This window comes from Drosophila pseudoobscura, chromosome 3, assembly GCF_009870125.1.
Source record: "Drosophila pseudoobscura strain MV-25-SWS-2005 chromosome 3, UCI_Dpse_MV25, whole genome shotgun sequence".
Classification (NCBI taxonomy): Eukaryota; Metazoa; Arthropoda; class Insecta; order Diptera; family Drosophilidae; genus Drosophila; species Drosophila pseudoobscura.
In genome coordinates this window covers 21,889,720-21,904,881 of record NC_046680.1, presented here as the reverse complement: position 1 = coordinate 21,904,881, position 15,162 = coordinate 21,889,720, and the positions used below count along the sequence as shown (strand labels likewise).

Here is a 15,162-nt window from a genome sequence, read left to right as displayed (position 1 = left end):
TTATACGAGCAAATCCTGTGTGGAATCCGTTTATATGTATTTTGTTAGATTTATGCGATCAAATTGTGTCACGAATTATTATTGTTATTTGTGAGCATGTGTTCCCCCGTATTCCCACTCTGTATACACCCGAACCCCATACCTACCCATATGCAATCGAAGATTAGGTTTTAGAAACTGTAACTGTGTATTCGAAACAACATCCGAAGAAAGCAAAAAACCAACAACAGACATTGTATGAAATAAATTGTAATTTCTAATTTCCAAAAAAAACTGCGTTTTGTAAGGGTGTCTTACGCTTTTTGGTTTTTTAGCTCAACACTCTGAAAGATTCGATAGGAGCGCAAATCTGGCTTGGTCTCATGCCGTTCCTTGATAGTGTTCCCATTGAGGATCAGGAAAAAAGATATATATGGCTGGAGAAAATATCCTCAATCATTGATCCTTGATAAGGACTCAAAAATCAATCAAGGATATTTTTCTGATCACAGGAAGCCATATCACGCCCGGATCGGCCCACAAATAACGGAGAAAACAAGAAAACCAATCTGGCCTCAATCTTCCACCCGCTTAAATGGCAGAAAACGAGAATTTTCTATCTAGGGTACCAGGCCAACAGAAGTCAGCAGAAGGTATCTGGTTTTTATTTGAAAAAATTTTCGGGACCCTAAAAGTATGCAACATTTTGTGCATTCTTTAAAGTTGCTTTCTGCTGATTTCTGTTCGCCTGGTAGCCCAGATCCGAAAATCGAAAAATCTCGGTTTTGAGCGGCATCAAATTGAGGATGGTTTCTCGTCCGATCGGGGCGTGCGACGGTTTCTTGTGATCGCAAGAAAATCCTTGATTTGATGGAGTCCTTGTCGAGGATCGGGGATATTTTCTCCGGTCACATCCTTATGTGTGGGACGATCTGGGCGAACGACGGCTTCCCGTGATCGGAAAAATATTCTTAATCCATGAATAAGGACTTCGATCCCTATCCATACATAGTACATATGTAGTTTTCTCGGCTGTTTGTGGTCCGATCTGGGCGTTCCTGTGGTTTCCTGTGATCGGATGAAACCCCATGATTTCACGAATTATTTATTAAGGAATAATGATCAAGGATATTTTCCCCACTTATATATACTCACTTTCCTTATCCATTTCTTGTCCGATCAGGATATTTTATGTCACCTTGTGATCGTGCGAACATCGCCGATCGTTTGGAGACAACTAGGATATTGCCTGTTTAACTTTTAATTGCTAAGCTCCACCATCCCTATCCCCGATCCTTTGGACCTAGATTGACGTCAAGGACAAAAAGGATATAGCCTTTTTAACAGGCAACTAAGCAATTTGGGTCGTGCTATCCCCAAGGTGCTGTCGCCTCGCGTGCTTCGATATCTGATCCGGATAGCAGATATTAGCAGATATTTTTTTACAATATAAATTTAATACTATTTCAAAACAACATTTAAATTTATTGTATAAATGCATAGTTCCTATTAATGCTACAAATCAACGTTATTGATATTGTCGCCATTAAAAATATATTAGTATTCGATTACGCACAAAATTAAGAAAATTTACAAACCGAATACAGATACTTTTGACAATGCAGACCGAACTGGTGGTACTCATATTCTTCTGCTGCCGCCTCAGCGGTAAAGAAGCGAGCTGCGATGAACAGTTGGTGTACAAGATGACAAACATAGAGTGCGTCGGAAACCCGGAGCGTGTGAAAAATATCTCCTGCAATCTAAAAGCCGTCAACTGGACTAGGGCCATCGCTAACATGGATTGTTACCTCCCCGTCCCACTGTATAACCCTGTGGTAAGCTGGAAGAAGACAGCTAGTCAGGGCCAAAAGTGATCGCCCATCTCTGCCAGATTCGGTTGCAGCTCTTCAAGAGGGACTATAGCAACCAGTGGAAGCCTTTCCTGGTGGATGTTTCTGTTAACGTAGGTGACGTGATATCTAGGAGGAGCTTCCTGCCCTACGGTGTCATCATGTGGAAGATGTTGCAGCGTTTCACAAACGTCAACCACTCCTTCCCGATTTCGGTATGGGTTGTGTTTCTTGCGCTCCCTTGTGAGATATCACTGACATCTGCTCCGTTTACTCAGGGTCACCTATTTGCCCGGAATGGTTATCTGGACCCATCATTAGTACCACCCTTTCCACTTGGCCTCTACCAGGTGAGTGCCGTTATCGTGGATAGGAATTCCAGCATTAGCGAGTATGTGGGCACCGTCAAGTTCTATTTGCAGTCCATGTTGCCGGTGAAGAACAAGAAAAGGCCCAGACCTAAGGCCCAGGAGTCCTAAGATATCTCAGGATGTATTCGGAATAAAACTGATAATTGGAAGTTTTTTCATTATTTTCTTTCTATATATTTTCATTTCTCAGCGCGTTTACATGTTCTCGTTCGGTTTCAGTGTCTGTTTGAGTCCACTTGTATATACTATGCCGTGTGTTCTGTTCTGTGTTCTGTTTGTGTGTATATATAGTTCATATAATATATATATATTTTGTTTTGATTAAATTAGATACATTTGAATCAACTGCAGTTGAGGTCTGGCTCTGGGATCTGTATCTGCATCTGCAACTGCATATGCCCGTACGGATACGAATGTAAACTCAACTGTTGCTTGGCCATAATCGAAAATATTGTTAGCTGCAGAAACACACCCGTACGTACGTACGTACGTGTGGTATATATGTACGTAGTACGTCTGCTAATGATAATGGATTCATAATTGAGTTCCCTCTGCAATTCATTAAAGCGGTTTGTAATATTAACGTTATGTTTATGATATATCGAATACATGTCTATATATATCTCGCACTGGATAAGTCCCGTCCCTCTATGTACAGAAACTAAAAAAACTGGGCAAAACAGCGGGCGGGGCAGGGCAGCGAAACACCCAAAATTATGAAATCAAACGAAAGAGTCGATATACTGATAACTGATAGCCGGGATAACTGGAGTTTGGCTTATCCTACACACTGTATACTCGTATAGACTGTACTGTACGTTATATTAGCAAAATATGGAATTAGCCTACATTTTGTATGTGTGTCCTACGTGTCTATGCTTTCCCTTGTTGTTGTTGTTCTTTCGGTTCCTGAATACACTTTTTGCTGAACTCTTTAAATACAATATATAGTACATATACTCGTAATGCTGTTCTGTTCCTACATACAATACAATACTTTGTTTGCTCTAGAAAATTTGTCTCGAAAAATTCTTCTTTTTTGTGTGTTCGTTCTATGCTTGCAAAAATTTGAGGTAGTTTTATTTTATTTGAATTTCTATATCTTCATTTTCATCTTCTTCTTCATGTTAATCTTTTTCCTTTCCGCTTTTTCCGTCTTAGTAATTTTTTTTAGTTTTAGATTCTCTTGTGTTTTTGTTGCCATACAAAGCCTTGAACAATTTTGGGTGAAAGGCATCGAAAGTGGAACCGAATGGAAGAACTAAACTCGATCAGCGATTATAAAGTATTATGTAAAGTATTGCTTTCCATACGATCATCAGGTTCTATAAAAGCTAGGGGGGGTCGCATATAGATTCGTGTATACATATATATATATATTTGATTCTTGTATACAATTATCGGCTAAAACTAATTGGGGCACAGAGACGCATCTACACTATCTTCAGACAACACTCAGATACTCAGATGATATATGTAGCTATGATACACATCTCTCTTTTGGGCAGTTTTATGGTTGCAACATATTGAAAAAGGATTGCCATTGGGGCATCTCCGACTCCTTGCACTCTAAATATATCAGTCGTTCCTAACAACTGTGTGGTTCATGTTGTTCAATTACATTTTTTGGCAGTGTTGAGTACTCGGTTTCGGTTTCGGTTTCGTTTTCGATATTCAGTTTACGTTTGGTTGCTTTTGGTTTTACTTACGTTAAAAATTCACTTATAAATTCATTGGCGTAGAAAGAATTATAAATTACTTTTACTGTTAAGGCGAATTTTCTTTTATATGGGTCTGCCGTTCAGATATGTATGTACATATGTATGTAAAACCAACAGCAAAATCAGTGAAAAGAATAGATAGGATAGGATACATCGCTCTAATGTGTGTGTGTGTGTATGCTGTGTGGCTCTGCTGCTCCTTTCGATAACTTTATTTTTACCTTGGCTAGGTTCTAAATGATTCGTTTAGGTTTAAGGTAGGTTTAGGGGCTTAAGGGCTTAAGAGCGAAACTAGTTAATGATATATAATATATTATGTACAGACTGCTCCTCTTGGAGACGAGTTTTGCATGGGATTTGCACTAACTTAATGGATAATCAATCGTGTCTCGGGGCCTAGGCTTAAAAATGGTGTTTGCATTGCTGTTCGAATTGAGTACAAAATGTTTTACAAATATTTGATGCAGCTTATTATAGCTTTTGTAAATGCTTCAAGTCTTGTGTTCTTTGCTTCTTTTTCTACCTTCTACCGCCTTTTGCCTTTGCTTTTGCTCTCTCCCTCTCTCTGCTCTATTTTAAAGTTAACCCGTTGGCCCACGAGCCGAGCCAAGAAGAGGGTTGTGTGCGTGGTTGGATGTTTTGGCCAGGTCCTAAAGGTACGACTACAACAATAGAACGAACGAAACGAACTAACGAAATAAAACGTGTTGATAAACGATAAACTAATAAAAAATACATTAGAAACAAACAAGTCTTGTCCACTCCGTACTCCATAGTCCATACTCCCTATGGGCTCTATCAAAATGTACAATTAACTAAGGGCTAAAACCTACAACTAGAGACGTTACAACTTAAGACATTTGTTCATAACAGTTGCTCGAACGCGCGGGTGGGTTGCGATAAGGTGGCCACAGGATCTTCTGACTCGGATTTCTTATATGCGATAAATGTATGTACAATTAACAGCGACCGAAGGATGATCGATCAAATGGAGCAAATGGGACAGCTGGGGCAACTGAACGAAGCGGGCCCTGTCTATGGGATGGTGCACTGCACCCTAGATGGTGGCTGTGGCTGTGTCCGTGTGTTAATAGATCTATATAGCATATGGTATGATGGCTTAACTTAGATCGTAGAAAATCTATTCTAGTTGTCACTGTTTACTCGTTTGTCGCTTGTGGTTTTTCTGTGTGTTTAATTACTTAGAGAATACTTTTGCTTTTCTGCGTTTGCTTGCTGTTCTGTGGTTCTTAAATGGGCACCAGAGCATCCGTGGCCACCATCTTGGGCGGTTTGCGGGGGTGCTTGCGACGCTGCTGCATCTGCAGTTTGGCAATGCTGAGCACCTGCTGGTAGCTGGACACGGTCCCACTGCTGGCAGTCCTCGAGCTGACCGTCGCAGAGACGCCATCGTCCTCCTCCTCCTCATCGTCCTCTTCATCATTCTCGTCCTCCTCATCGTCATCCTCGCAGTCACTAGTCACCGCGCCCAGTTCCTGCAGCTCGTTCACATTGTAGTCGTCGGCAAAGAGCTGGGCGTCGTAGCGCAGCCTGAAGGCCGTACTCAGAAGGCTGTCCACGCGGGTCTTCTCCGCTGGACGCATGTGCTTGATCTGCACCACCTTCGTGTGGCAGCGCGTCCGATTCGGACACTCGGGCAACCACTCGTCAGATATTCTGTGTCGAAGAAAAAGGGATTATGCATTGTCTAAAACAGATATCCGTCGAGAGGCACTTACATCTCGCGCGGGGACCAACGCACGAAGCAATCGTGGCCACCCTGGCTGTTGCGCCTCCGCATCAGGCACTGGCCCTGGAAGGTGATGGCCTGGGAGCCGTTGGTGAGCGTGCTGATCTGGCGCAGGCGATGCTGCAGCCCCTCCATGATGCCCGTGTCGAAGAAGTCGAACATGCGAGCTGCAAAGGATTTGGACGGGATTAGACGAAGTTGAAGAAAGGTCTTGGATGGCTTTGCGGGACACCCACCTGAGAAGGGCTGTCGGCGGTAGCGCAGCTTCTTGCCGTTCTTCCGCAGCTGCTTGGGCACGGGGGGATCGGAGGTGCGCTTGCTGGCGCTCTCCTTGACGTTGTCAGTGGCATTGAAGTGATTGTTCACATGCTTCTGCAGAGCCAGCTGGAGCACAGGATGCATAGACATGGTTAGAGGGAAGGAATCTCTTGCGAATCTCTAGCGAGAACACTTACCTGTGAACCGAACCTTATTCCGCAGCCCTCGACAATGCATTTGAACTGCTTGGAGCCGCCGTGGGAGAGGACGTGGCGCTCCAGCCAGCGCCGCGAGCAGGACTCCTTGTTGTACACCTTGCAGCCCACCCAGAGGCAGGCGAAGGGCCCCGTCTGGGTGTTCACGTGGTGCGTCTGCATGTGGTCCAGCAGCTTCGAGTTGCTCTCGTGCTTCTTGTTGCACTTGTCCCAGTAGCAGACGCCGTCGTGCCGCTTTCCGCCCTTGCCGCCGGCGCCGGCTCCAGCCGGGAACCGGATGGTCTTTGGCTGCGAGAGGATCGGCGAAATGGCGCACTTGGGCAGGCTCTTGCTGGCGAATTCGGCCAGGGCCGTGTCCACCATCGTGGACTCCGTGCTGCTGGCCGGCGTGGGGCACGGGGAGCTCGAGTCTAGGGAGTCTGGAGCTTCGGGCGATGGTGCGTTGCTGGCCAGGGAGTTGCTGTCCGAGCCGGAAGCGGACGCGGACGCGGACGAGGCAGTGGTGGGCGGGCAGGCCGAGACGGATTTGGTAGACCTGCAAAAGAGAAATTAAAAAGGCAGTTCTCCCTCCACTCGGAAATCTACTTACATGCCATCCGCGATGGAGTTGCTGCTCTCGCTGTTGCTCAGGCTGCCCCCGATCCCGGACTCGGGCGTGGGCAGATCCCGCAGCCGCTTGTGCGTCGGATGCGTCTCCAGGGAGCCCACCGACTTGTCGTCCTCCTCGTCGTAGTTGCTGCTCCCGCTGCTGCTGCTTCCTCCGCTGTTGCTGCTGGCGATCAGAGGCGGCGTGGCCGTCGGCTCGCTCTTCTCCGGCGGCGGCTGTGTCATGTCTGTGGTCGTCTGGGAGCAGTCCTCGCCCCCGCTGGAGATGCACGACGAGGTGACCATTTCGCTGAGCATGTCCGTCTGACTGGCAGCCCTCCGGCTGCTGCTGCTGCCAGCCGAGGGCGACGGCGCCGGCGAGGGCGAGCTGAGGGAGGCGGGCGTCGAGGGCTCCAGCGAGAGATCCGCCGCGGAGCTGACGCTGTTGGAGTAGCTGCTGCAGGAGTTGGAGTTCGAGTTGCTGTTGCTGCACTCCGGCAGCAGGTCGTGCTTCACCACGTCCGCCGTGCCCCTGCTGCTAGGCAGCTGGCCGGCAAAGCTCTGCGGCTTGGGCGAGGCCAGGAAGGAGACCGAGGAGCATAGCGAGACTGCCGCCACGAGGGCAGAGGCCGAATCCTCCGAGGGCTCCGCCTTGATCTTGCTGAAGGCCGACAGCGTGCACGAGTTGGAGCTGGACAGCGCCGGCGAGGATCGCAGGAGGCTGCTGCTGCTGTTGCTGCTCGGCGAACTGAAGGGCAGCGGCGTTAGCGGATGGCTGCTCGCCTTGGCCACGATGCTGATGGCTCCGTGCGAGTTCTTGACCAGGTCAAAGAGATCGGGTGTGACGCCACCGCCACCGCCACCGCCACTGATGCTACTGCTACTGCTGCTGCTGCTGCTGGTGCTGGTGCCCAACTTTAGGGCCGGCACCTGGACCTTCGCCATGCTCAGCGTGGGCGTCAGCTTCGAGGGCGCAATGCTCACCAGCGGCGGCGTGGGATTACATGTCGTGGGAGTGGGCGCCAGCGCGAGCGCGACCGTGGCTACGGATGCCACTGGGGTCGTGCTCTTCCGCAGCTGACACAGTTCTTTGGTGGCCGATGTGGGCACTAGTGGCGGTGGTGTCGTGGGCGTGGCAATGGCAGGGGCCGTCTTGGGTGGCAGGGAGCGTGTCCTGCTCTTGAGGTCAACATCTGCGGTAAAAAAGAGGGACGATACAGATTAGCTGGGAATCTAATAGACTGCAGGCGTAACCTCGGCTCAGCATCGCAAAAATGGATCAAGGCATACCCGATTATGCTTGGATATTGCAAATCTCCGGGATCACTTACCATCGGTGGGCGGCCGCAGTCCGAAGATCTGCGACGTGGTGGAAGACGTGCTCGTCACTTTGCGACGCGGCAGGATCGGCGGCTTGGTGGCCATGGATGAGTTCGAGATGGTCACCAGAGGCGGGGGCTGGCTGGAGCTGAGCCTCGGAGGCTTCACAATCGCCCGGTGTTGGTGTTGGTGTTGCAGCTGCTGCTGCTGCTGCTGGTGCAGTTGCATGGCAGTGCTGTTGATGCTACTTAGATTATTCGAGGCATTATGGTTGTTGCTGGCAGTGATCAGTTGTTGCATCTGCAGCTGTTGCTGTTGCTGCTGCTGCTGCTGCTCCGTCGAAGGCTCGAAGATGGAGCTCAGGGCGGGCATGGGCTGCAGGGCGGGCAGGCTCTGGTGTTGCTGTTGCTGATGATGTTGATGATGCTGTAGGGCCAGGGTGGCGGCCACCTTTTGCTGCTGCTGCTGCTGCTGTTGTTGTTGCTGTTGCTGCTGCTGCTGATTGTTGGCCGCAATGGCTGCCGCCGCCTGGGCCAGCATGGCAGGCAGCGTGGCAGCGTTGAGCAGGAGACCCGCCGGCGTGGCCATGAACACTGGCTGGGCCGCAGCGGCGGCGGCTCCTCCCTGCACCAGTCGCTGCAGCTGCTGCTGCTGGATGGCGGCAGCAATCTGCTGTTGGAACAGCTCCTGGAAGTTGGGCGCACTGTTGGGCGAGGGCGTGGTCGCCGCTGCCTTGGCCGCAGCCGCCTGCTGCAGTTGCAGCTGCTGCTGCTGCTGCTGGAGCTGTTGCTGTTGCTGCTGTTGCTGCTTCATCAGCAGGTCCTGCAGCTCGTTGGCGCTGAGCAGACCGAAGGGATTGCCCGTGGAGGCCGCTGCCGTGGCCGTGGTGGCCGTCGTAGTCGTCGCCGTTGTCACCTGTAGCGGGAGCACACATTAGTCGCAACGCAAAGGCAAAGAAAAGTAATCAAATAAACTCGGTAAATTCAATATAATATTCGTGACGGACTTTGGGGGAATGCAAAACTCTACACACCTGCTGCAGCTTGAACACCGTTCCGTTGAGGAAGTACTGGGCGGCGGCTGCCTGGGCCGCTTGGGCCGCCTGTGCGGCGGCCGCATTGTTGTTCGCTGCCGTGGCCATCGCCGCCTTGGCCACGTTGTTCAGCTGCATTATGTTGGCGGCGGCCGCCAGTTGGGGCGGCAGTTGGACTAGATTCGGCAGCTGCACGGGCAGCTGGTAGAGCGTCGCATTGGGGTTGGGATTGGCGTTGGGGCTCGGGGCGGCCGGCGTCGTCGGATGCGTGATGGCGGTGCACGCGGCAGTGTTGGTGGCTGGCCCTGGGGCCGGAGAGATCTTCTGCTTCAGCGCCGGACTCGTGCCCGGCGGACGGTAGGACATGGCCGCCTTTCCGGCCTGCGCCTGCAGCTGGAGCTGCTGTTGTTGCTGCTGCTGCTGCTTCATCTCGGGCGTTCGCGGTGCGATGGCCACGTGCTTCTTGGCCGGCGACTTGCCCACCCCCGTGTGGGAGCTGTTGGAGCCGTTTGAGGAGGTGGAGGACGAGGAGCTGGAGGAGGAGTTGCTGTGGTTGCTGCCGTTGCTGGGCGTCTTGCGTAGGTTGGGCGCCACCTGGGCGATCTTCGCCGGCTGCTTGGTGCTCCGCTCAATCTTCTTGAGAGCCGGAACGGGCAGACTAGTCGTCTGGCTGGCTGGCAGTGGCAGTGGCAGTGACGCTGGCGGTGGCGCCTGTGTCGTTGCACTCACAATCGGCTGTGGCGGCGCCAGGACAGCGGGGCTGGGCGTGGCCTGTTTTGTCGCCTGCTGTTGCATCTGCAGCTGCTGCTGTTGCTGCTGTTTCTGCTCCTTGAGCTGCGACAAAATGTTAAAGTACTTGTTCAAGGAGGCGGTCGTGGCGGGCGTGCTCATAGTCAGCGTGTTGGCCGGGTGCAGGGCAGGGGCTGTGCTGGCGATGGCGTTGGGTGGCGGCGACAGCTTGCCCCCCGGTGAGGGCTTCATCTGGGACTTGAAGAAACCGGTGATCTTCGTCTGCGACTCCTCAAGGGCCGCCGCCTTCAGTCTTTTGCTCGCGTCGCTACCTGCCTGGGGCTCGCAGCGACTTTTCTTGGCCGCCGCCGAGGCCGGACTGCTCCCCTCTGCGACGCCGGCGCCCGGTCCCGATCCTCCAGCTGGACGCTTCTTGTTGGCCGCTACGGCGGGCACGGCGGTGGAGGTGCTGCCCAGATTCGTGTTCCACGGCCACTGGAGGGTGGGCAGCAGGCTGGGCTGTCGCCCCTGGGAGTTAGCCATGGCCATCGGCATCGTTGTGGGTTTGGCAGTGCTGATGCTGAGGCTGTGGATGTGGGCGTGGCCGTGGGTGGAAATGGCCGAAGCTGGAGGCGTCGCCGGCGCTGCTGTCGGGCTGCTGTGGGATGTGGAGGTGGAGGACGCTGTGGAGGAGCTGTTCGGGCCGCTGGGAGTGCTACTGCTCCCGCTCAGTATCTGGGGCGGCATCTTGGTCAGCTGTTCGTCGCTCAGTTGCGAGTGCGCACTGTACGGGGAGCCGGGCTCGGACGCATCCTCACTGGAGCCCGTGCTGGAGTCCGCGCAGCTCAGCGAAGTGGCAACGCCGCTGGAAAAGAACGCAAAGAGAGACCACACGATAAGTAAGGCGTTATCACGCGGGTAGCGAATGGAATGGCTTAAACTATGTGCATATGTGGTAATCAATATATGTGGCTGAGATGTCTGGGATGCAATGCCTCCACTGGCCGCAGCCACACCTTCTTTCCAGACACGGGCAGCCCCTGGAGGAGGACACTCGCACATTCAAACACTCGAACACTCGAACACCCGCACACCCGCGTCTCTCGCTCCATCAATTTCCAATGGAATCACCTTCGAGCGCTCGTTTTAATTCATCAATTCTGCAATTACATTGCGTTTCCGCCTTGAATTCGTGTTTGTGTGTTTGTTTTCTTTTTTTTACACGCTTTGCTGTTGTTTTTTTGCCCCTCTTTTTTCCACGGTTGTTTATTTGCCCGCCAGTGCTGGGCAGGGGCAGAATATCGATATAAATATCGATAGTGACTGCTGTGAGCCGTTTTGGCGCGCATTTCTTTTTTAAATTTAATTCATTTGCCAAATGAAGAGCACTCTCCGCACCTCTCTCTGGCCGGTCTATGGCCGCTAAAAGGTTAGCCTGCCACCAGAGGAAAGGAATGTGTCCTTTTAGCGCAACGAAAAACAACAACAAGAATTATGCTGCGAGAGAACGAACCAAAAAGAAAAAGAGAGTCGAGTCGCAGAGAGCGGAGCGACCAACACTCGCATACATACATATGTATGTAGCACACAAAACGGGTCGATAAATAAACGAAAGCATAAAGTAAACAAAAAAAAAAGAGGGAAGAGCGAAGAGAGAAGAGAGAAGAGGAGAAACACGCAAAGAATACAGCAAGAAAAAACGCACGAGAGAAGCAGCCAAAAAGGAAGAAATAAAAGTTTTTTCTCTCTCGTCTCGTCTCGTCTCTCGTCTCTCTCTATGTCTCTGTCTTTCGTTATCTTTCTTTCTTTCTGATTGTCTGTTTGTCCGCGTGCAACATACTAACAGCCGCAGCATAGGAACCGACGGGGGCAAGAGACTCGAAATCTAATGCGGGAAAATGTTCGGTTTTCAGGTAGCAGCAGCAGCAGCGGTCTCACGCGAGTGTGGCATGGGATGGATGGATGCGGCGTGCAGAGCGTGGAGTGTGGAGTGTGGTGTGTGGAAGGGGCCTGGGCGGGCCACACGTATGCCATTCTCTCGTCTCGTTTGAGCGGACAAAGGGAAGGAAGGGCATACCTCAGTCGGTTCAAGCATAAACTGAAAGGATTCTCCTGCACATTTACTCTTTAATGGAATTAACAGAACGAACGAACGAACTAACGCGTTGAGCGGTGTTCTTTTTTCACACATTCATTCCTACTCTACTCCTCTTTCTCTCCCTTCTCCCTTCTTCGTTCTCCGTTCTCCGTTCTCCGTTCGTTTGTTCGCTGGGCATTCTTTCGTTTTGATTTGCTTTAATATTCGCTTTGTATGCATGTGCTTTCTGTTGCATCGCCCGTCATGTGGTAGCCAACACTGGTTCTGGGGCTTCGCTTCGTTATGATTTCCAGGAATTTGCATTATATTTTATTAGCTTTTCATATCATCATACCATATCATCCCGGGGGTGCGGCGGCAGGGGCACATTTTACATTCCACCTGCCCCATCTTGTTGGTCGCATCGTTAAACGCGGAGATTATGCTTAAGCTTTGTGGAGTTTGGGTCGGGATTTGGGTTCTTTTGGGTTTTTCGTTGGGTCGAGGGTTACACATCGGACCAGTGCTGAATTTTATGTTTCTTTCTGGTTTGTCGCCCTAACAGGGGACCCATTCGGAGACGAAGACGGCGACGGCTGCGGCTGCGGCTGCGGCTGTGGCTACGACTACCTACGGGAATTAGAGATCTACACAAACGGAAACACTTTGTGAGTTCTATGTATGTTTGTCTACCCCCAAAAAGATCTCTCAGATTACGAGCTGGTCGTCGTTCCTGTTTTTGTTGTTTCTCATGCGATGATAAGCTGATTAGAGAGATTGATGTTCTCCAAGGGTTTTCCCTCTTTCCTGATGAACTCGGGCGATGAATTCAATTTCCAGGTTTATTCATTTCCCTTAAATCTTTTTATTAACAATTATAATTATTATTAGGCAATTAATGTCAACTTCATTTAGTTTTTAAACAATTGAGAATGTATGAGGTTCGTGGTTACGGCATTTATATATCAGAGGATTTCTTTTAAGCATTTTTGACAGTTTAACAAGTTGTACAAATCCGTTCAGAACCCGTTAGGCAAAGTTCCAATATCTTTCTTTACTTTAAAATAGTAAAATATTCGACTTGAATGCGGTTTTAATTTGCCGACGGTACATTGTATATCACTTAACCATGTCCCAAAAGATAGCCTTTCAATGAATTTGAAATGGAATTTGGTACGCTGGGATATTTGTCCATTTATAGAAGGTTAGTTTTTGAAGTTTCTCATTGGTGCCCGGCAATGAGCTCGATGAGGTACATATGTACATATGTATGTATTTCTTTTGTAGTTCCTTAGTTTGAAAGGTATTTTCGGAATGCTCGTTCATTTACAGATGATTCTTTTCAATTTGCAGCATTTCATCATATTATGCATTCAGCGGCGGGGTTTACTCTTGAATTATGCACTCTATTTAATTTTCCAGCCATAAGCAAGACTTTATGGCCCCTATACATACACGCACACTAACACCAGCACTAATACTCAGCCATAGGAGTACACACACACACACACACACACACACACAGTTCATATTAAATTCATAGAATGAAAGCCCAGCAAAAACGGCAACAATTTAAATTTTATTAGAAAATCCCATTAGATACACACACACACACACACACACACACACACAAAAGGGGGGAGGGGGGAAAGGCAAGCGACTTCCACTTCCGCTTGGAGTGTGCTTTTGTGTGTGTGTGTGTATCCAACACTCCCACTCCCACTCCCACCACCCAACCGAACACCCTTCGCGCTCTGCACTTTTTCCCCTTCCTTTTTCCCTCCCCTCTCCCAGGAGCCACAAACAATTGAGCACGCTTCATTTGCAAGGCATGAATGAAAGCAGCGCCCAACGAGAAGGGCAGAGAGAGAGGGAGAGTGGGTGCGGGTGGTGGAGTGGGTGGTATAACAAGAGCTCAAGAGAGAGAGTGAGAGAGAGAGGGGGTACAAAAAATCATTGCATATTTGCTTGGGCAAACACAGCAAGAGAGGACTGAGAGAGAGGAGAGAGAGAGAGAGAGAAAAATAAAGAGTGACAGCAGAATAGCAGCGACAGCTAACAGTTATTTAACACATGATGTAAACGCGAATGTAAACTATGCTGTAATATGCAGAGCGGCGGGGGAGTGCAGCAGGGTACAAAAGCAGAGGCAAAGACAGAGAAACATGCGCAGCAGCTGAGTGGAATGGGATGGGATGGAATGGGATGGTGTGGAATGGTGTGGGAAGAGGGAGCAAGAGCAATGCACGCGACGTAATCGCCTGACGCTGCTTGATGTCTCTTGATGACTTTTACTTAGAGCACAGAGCAGAACACTACACTACACTACACTACACTGCACGAGATGGTTGTTGACACTACACTGCACAGTGTTTGCCTTTGCCCCACAATTCCCGAGTGCTGTTTAAGGCCTTTGCTTCTGGTATACTAACATTCAACGTTATCCAAAGTAGTTGTATCCGAAGCAGTATTCCAAGCTGTATCCAAAGGCAGCAGCTCCCGCTGGTTTCTTGTATCCTTTGCTATTGGATTTTTCACACTGTGGCACCACATGGACCGCGGGGACCAGACCTCCGCCACTCCGCACACTCCGCACACTCACTCACTCACTCACTCGCTGGCGCTTCGGCTTTAAGCTTTTCTTTTTCTTTTTCCACTGTCCCCTTGGCGCATTTCGTTTGGGTTAGCTGTTTCGGAGGAGCTGCAACGTTCCCACCGTTTATGTTGCTCTTGCTGTGGCTGTTGTTGGTTTAATTATCCAAAGACACACAGTGGCACACACCCGACAATACACACGAACACACGAGCGCGTAGCATAAATATCCATATCCAAAAAGGGCCAAAAGAGCAGAGGAAGAACCGTTCTCGTTTACGTTCACGTTCTCGTTCCCGTTCCCGTCCGTCCGTCTGTTTCGTGCGGCGCGCGTTCTATGTCCGAAAATTCTGTTGCGGCACCGCGTCGCGTCCGCTATACTGCAGGCACCGCGTCCGTCAGGGCTAAGAGAAAATGGTTGACTGAGAGAAAATGGCTGACTGAATCGACTGTATGTACCGACTGATTTATAGAATCCAAAAACCTGGCTTCTTCTTCGAAAAGGGAAACAACGGGAAAACTGCAGAGTTTCCGCTCACTTCGAACCGCTCTCTCTGGCTCTCTCTCTCGGCGGCTCTCTCAGAAATTCCCTGTATAAAAGGGCCCGAGTGGATATTCTAACGGCAACTATTGGCTGCATGCGAGATGCGAAGCGAGCCGAGGCGAGCCGAAGCTGCC

At 50.0% G+C, this 15,162-nt stretch overlaps 2 protein-coding genes across 8 annotated transcripts in view; one reads left to right on the top strand and one right to left on the bottom strand.

The window, feature by feature from the left end:
- Positions 1-1,471: 1,471 nt before the first annotated feature.
- On the top strand, positions 1,472-4,661 carry LOC6899053 (uncharacterized). 2 transcript variants are annotated; one of them, XM_002138942.3, is made up of 3 exons: positions 1,472-1,817; positions 1,874-2,047; positions 2,111-4,661. In XM_002138942.3, exons 1-3 carry the CDS (start codon positions 1,599-1,601, stop codon positions 2,309-2,311), a joined length of 594 nt encoding a protein of 197 aa, XP_002138978.1. In that variant the 5' UTR covers positions 1,472-1,598; the 3' UTR covers positions 2,312-4,661. The 2 variants fall into 2 exon arrangements, with proteins under 2 accessions (XP_002138978.1, XP_033234621.1); XM_033378730.1 differs by having other exon boundaries at positions 1,874-4,661.
- Positions 2,354-15,162, bottom strand: part of jing (AE binding protein 2 jing) — a 130,363-nt gene continuing 117,554 nt past the window's right edge. For 2 of the 6 annotated variants that reach the window (XM_033378725.1, XM_033378724.1), the window contains 7 exons: positions 9,086-10,679; positions 8,064-8,967; positions 6,737-7,925; positions 6,130-6,682; positions 5,911-6,058; positions 5,664-5,841; positions 2,354-5,601 (listed from right to left, as the gene is read on the bottom strand). In XM_033378725.1, the coding sequence (XP_033234616.1) occupies positions 5,175-5,601; positions 5,664-5,841; positions 5,911-6,058; positions 6,130-6,682; positions 6,737-7,925; positions 8,064-8,967; positions 9,086-10,679 (4,993 nt within the window). In that variant the 3' untranslated portion in view covers positions 2,354-5,174. Of the gene's footprint in view, positions 5,602-5,663; positions 5,842-5,910; positions 6,059-6,129; positions 6,683-6,736; positions 7,926-8,063; positions 8,968-9,085; positions 10,680-10,830; positions 10,850-10,945; positions 11,179-14,323; positions 14,959-15,162 lie in introns of those variants that run through there. The other 4 variants (XM_033378727.1, XM_002138941.4, XM_033378726.1 and 1 more) reach the window with 4 other exon arrangements.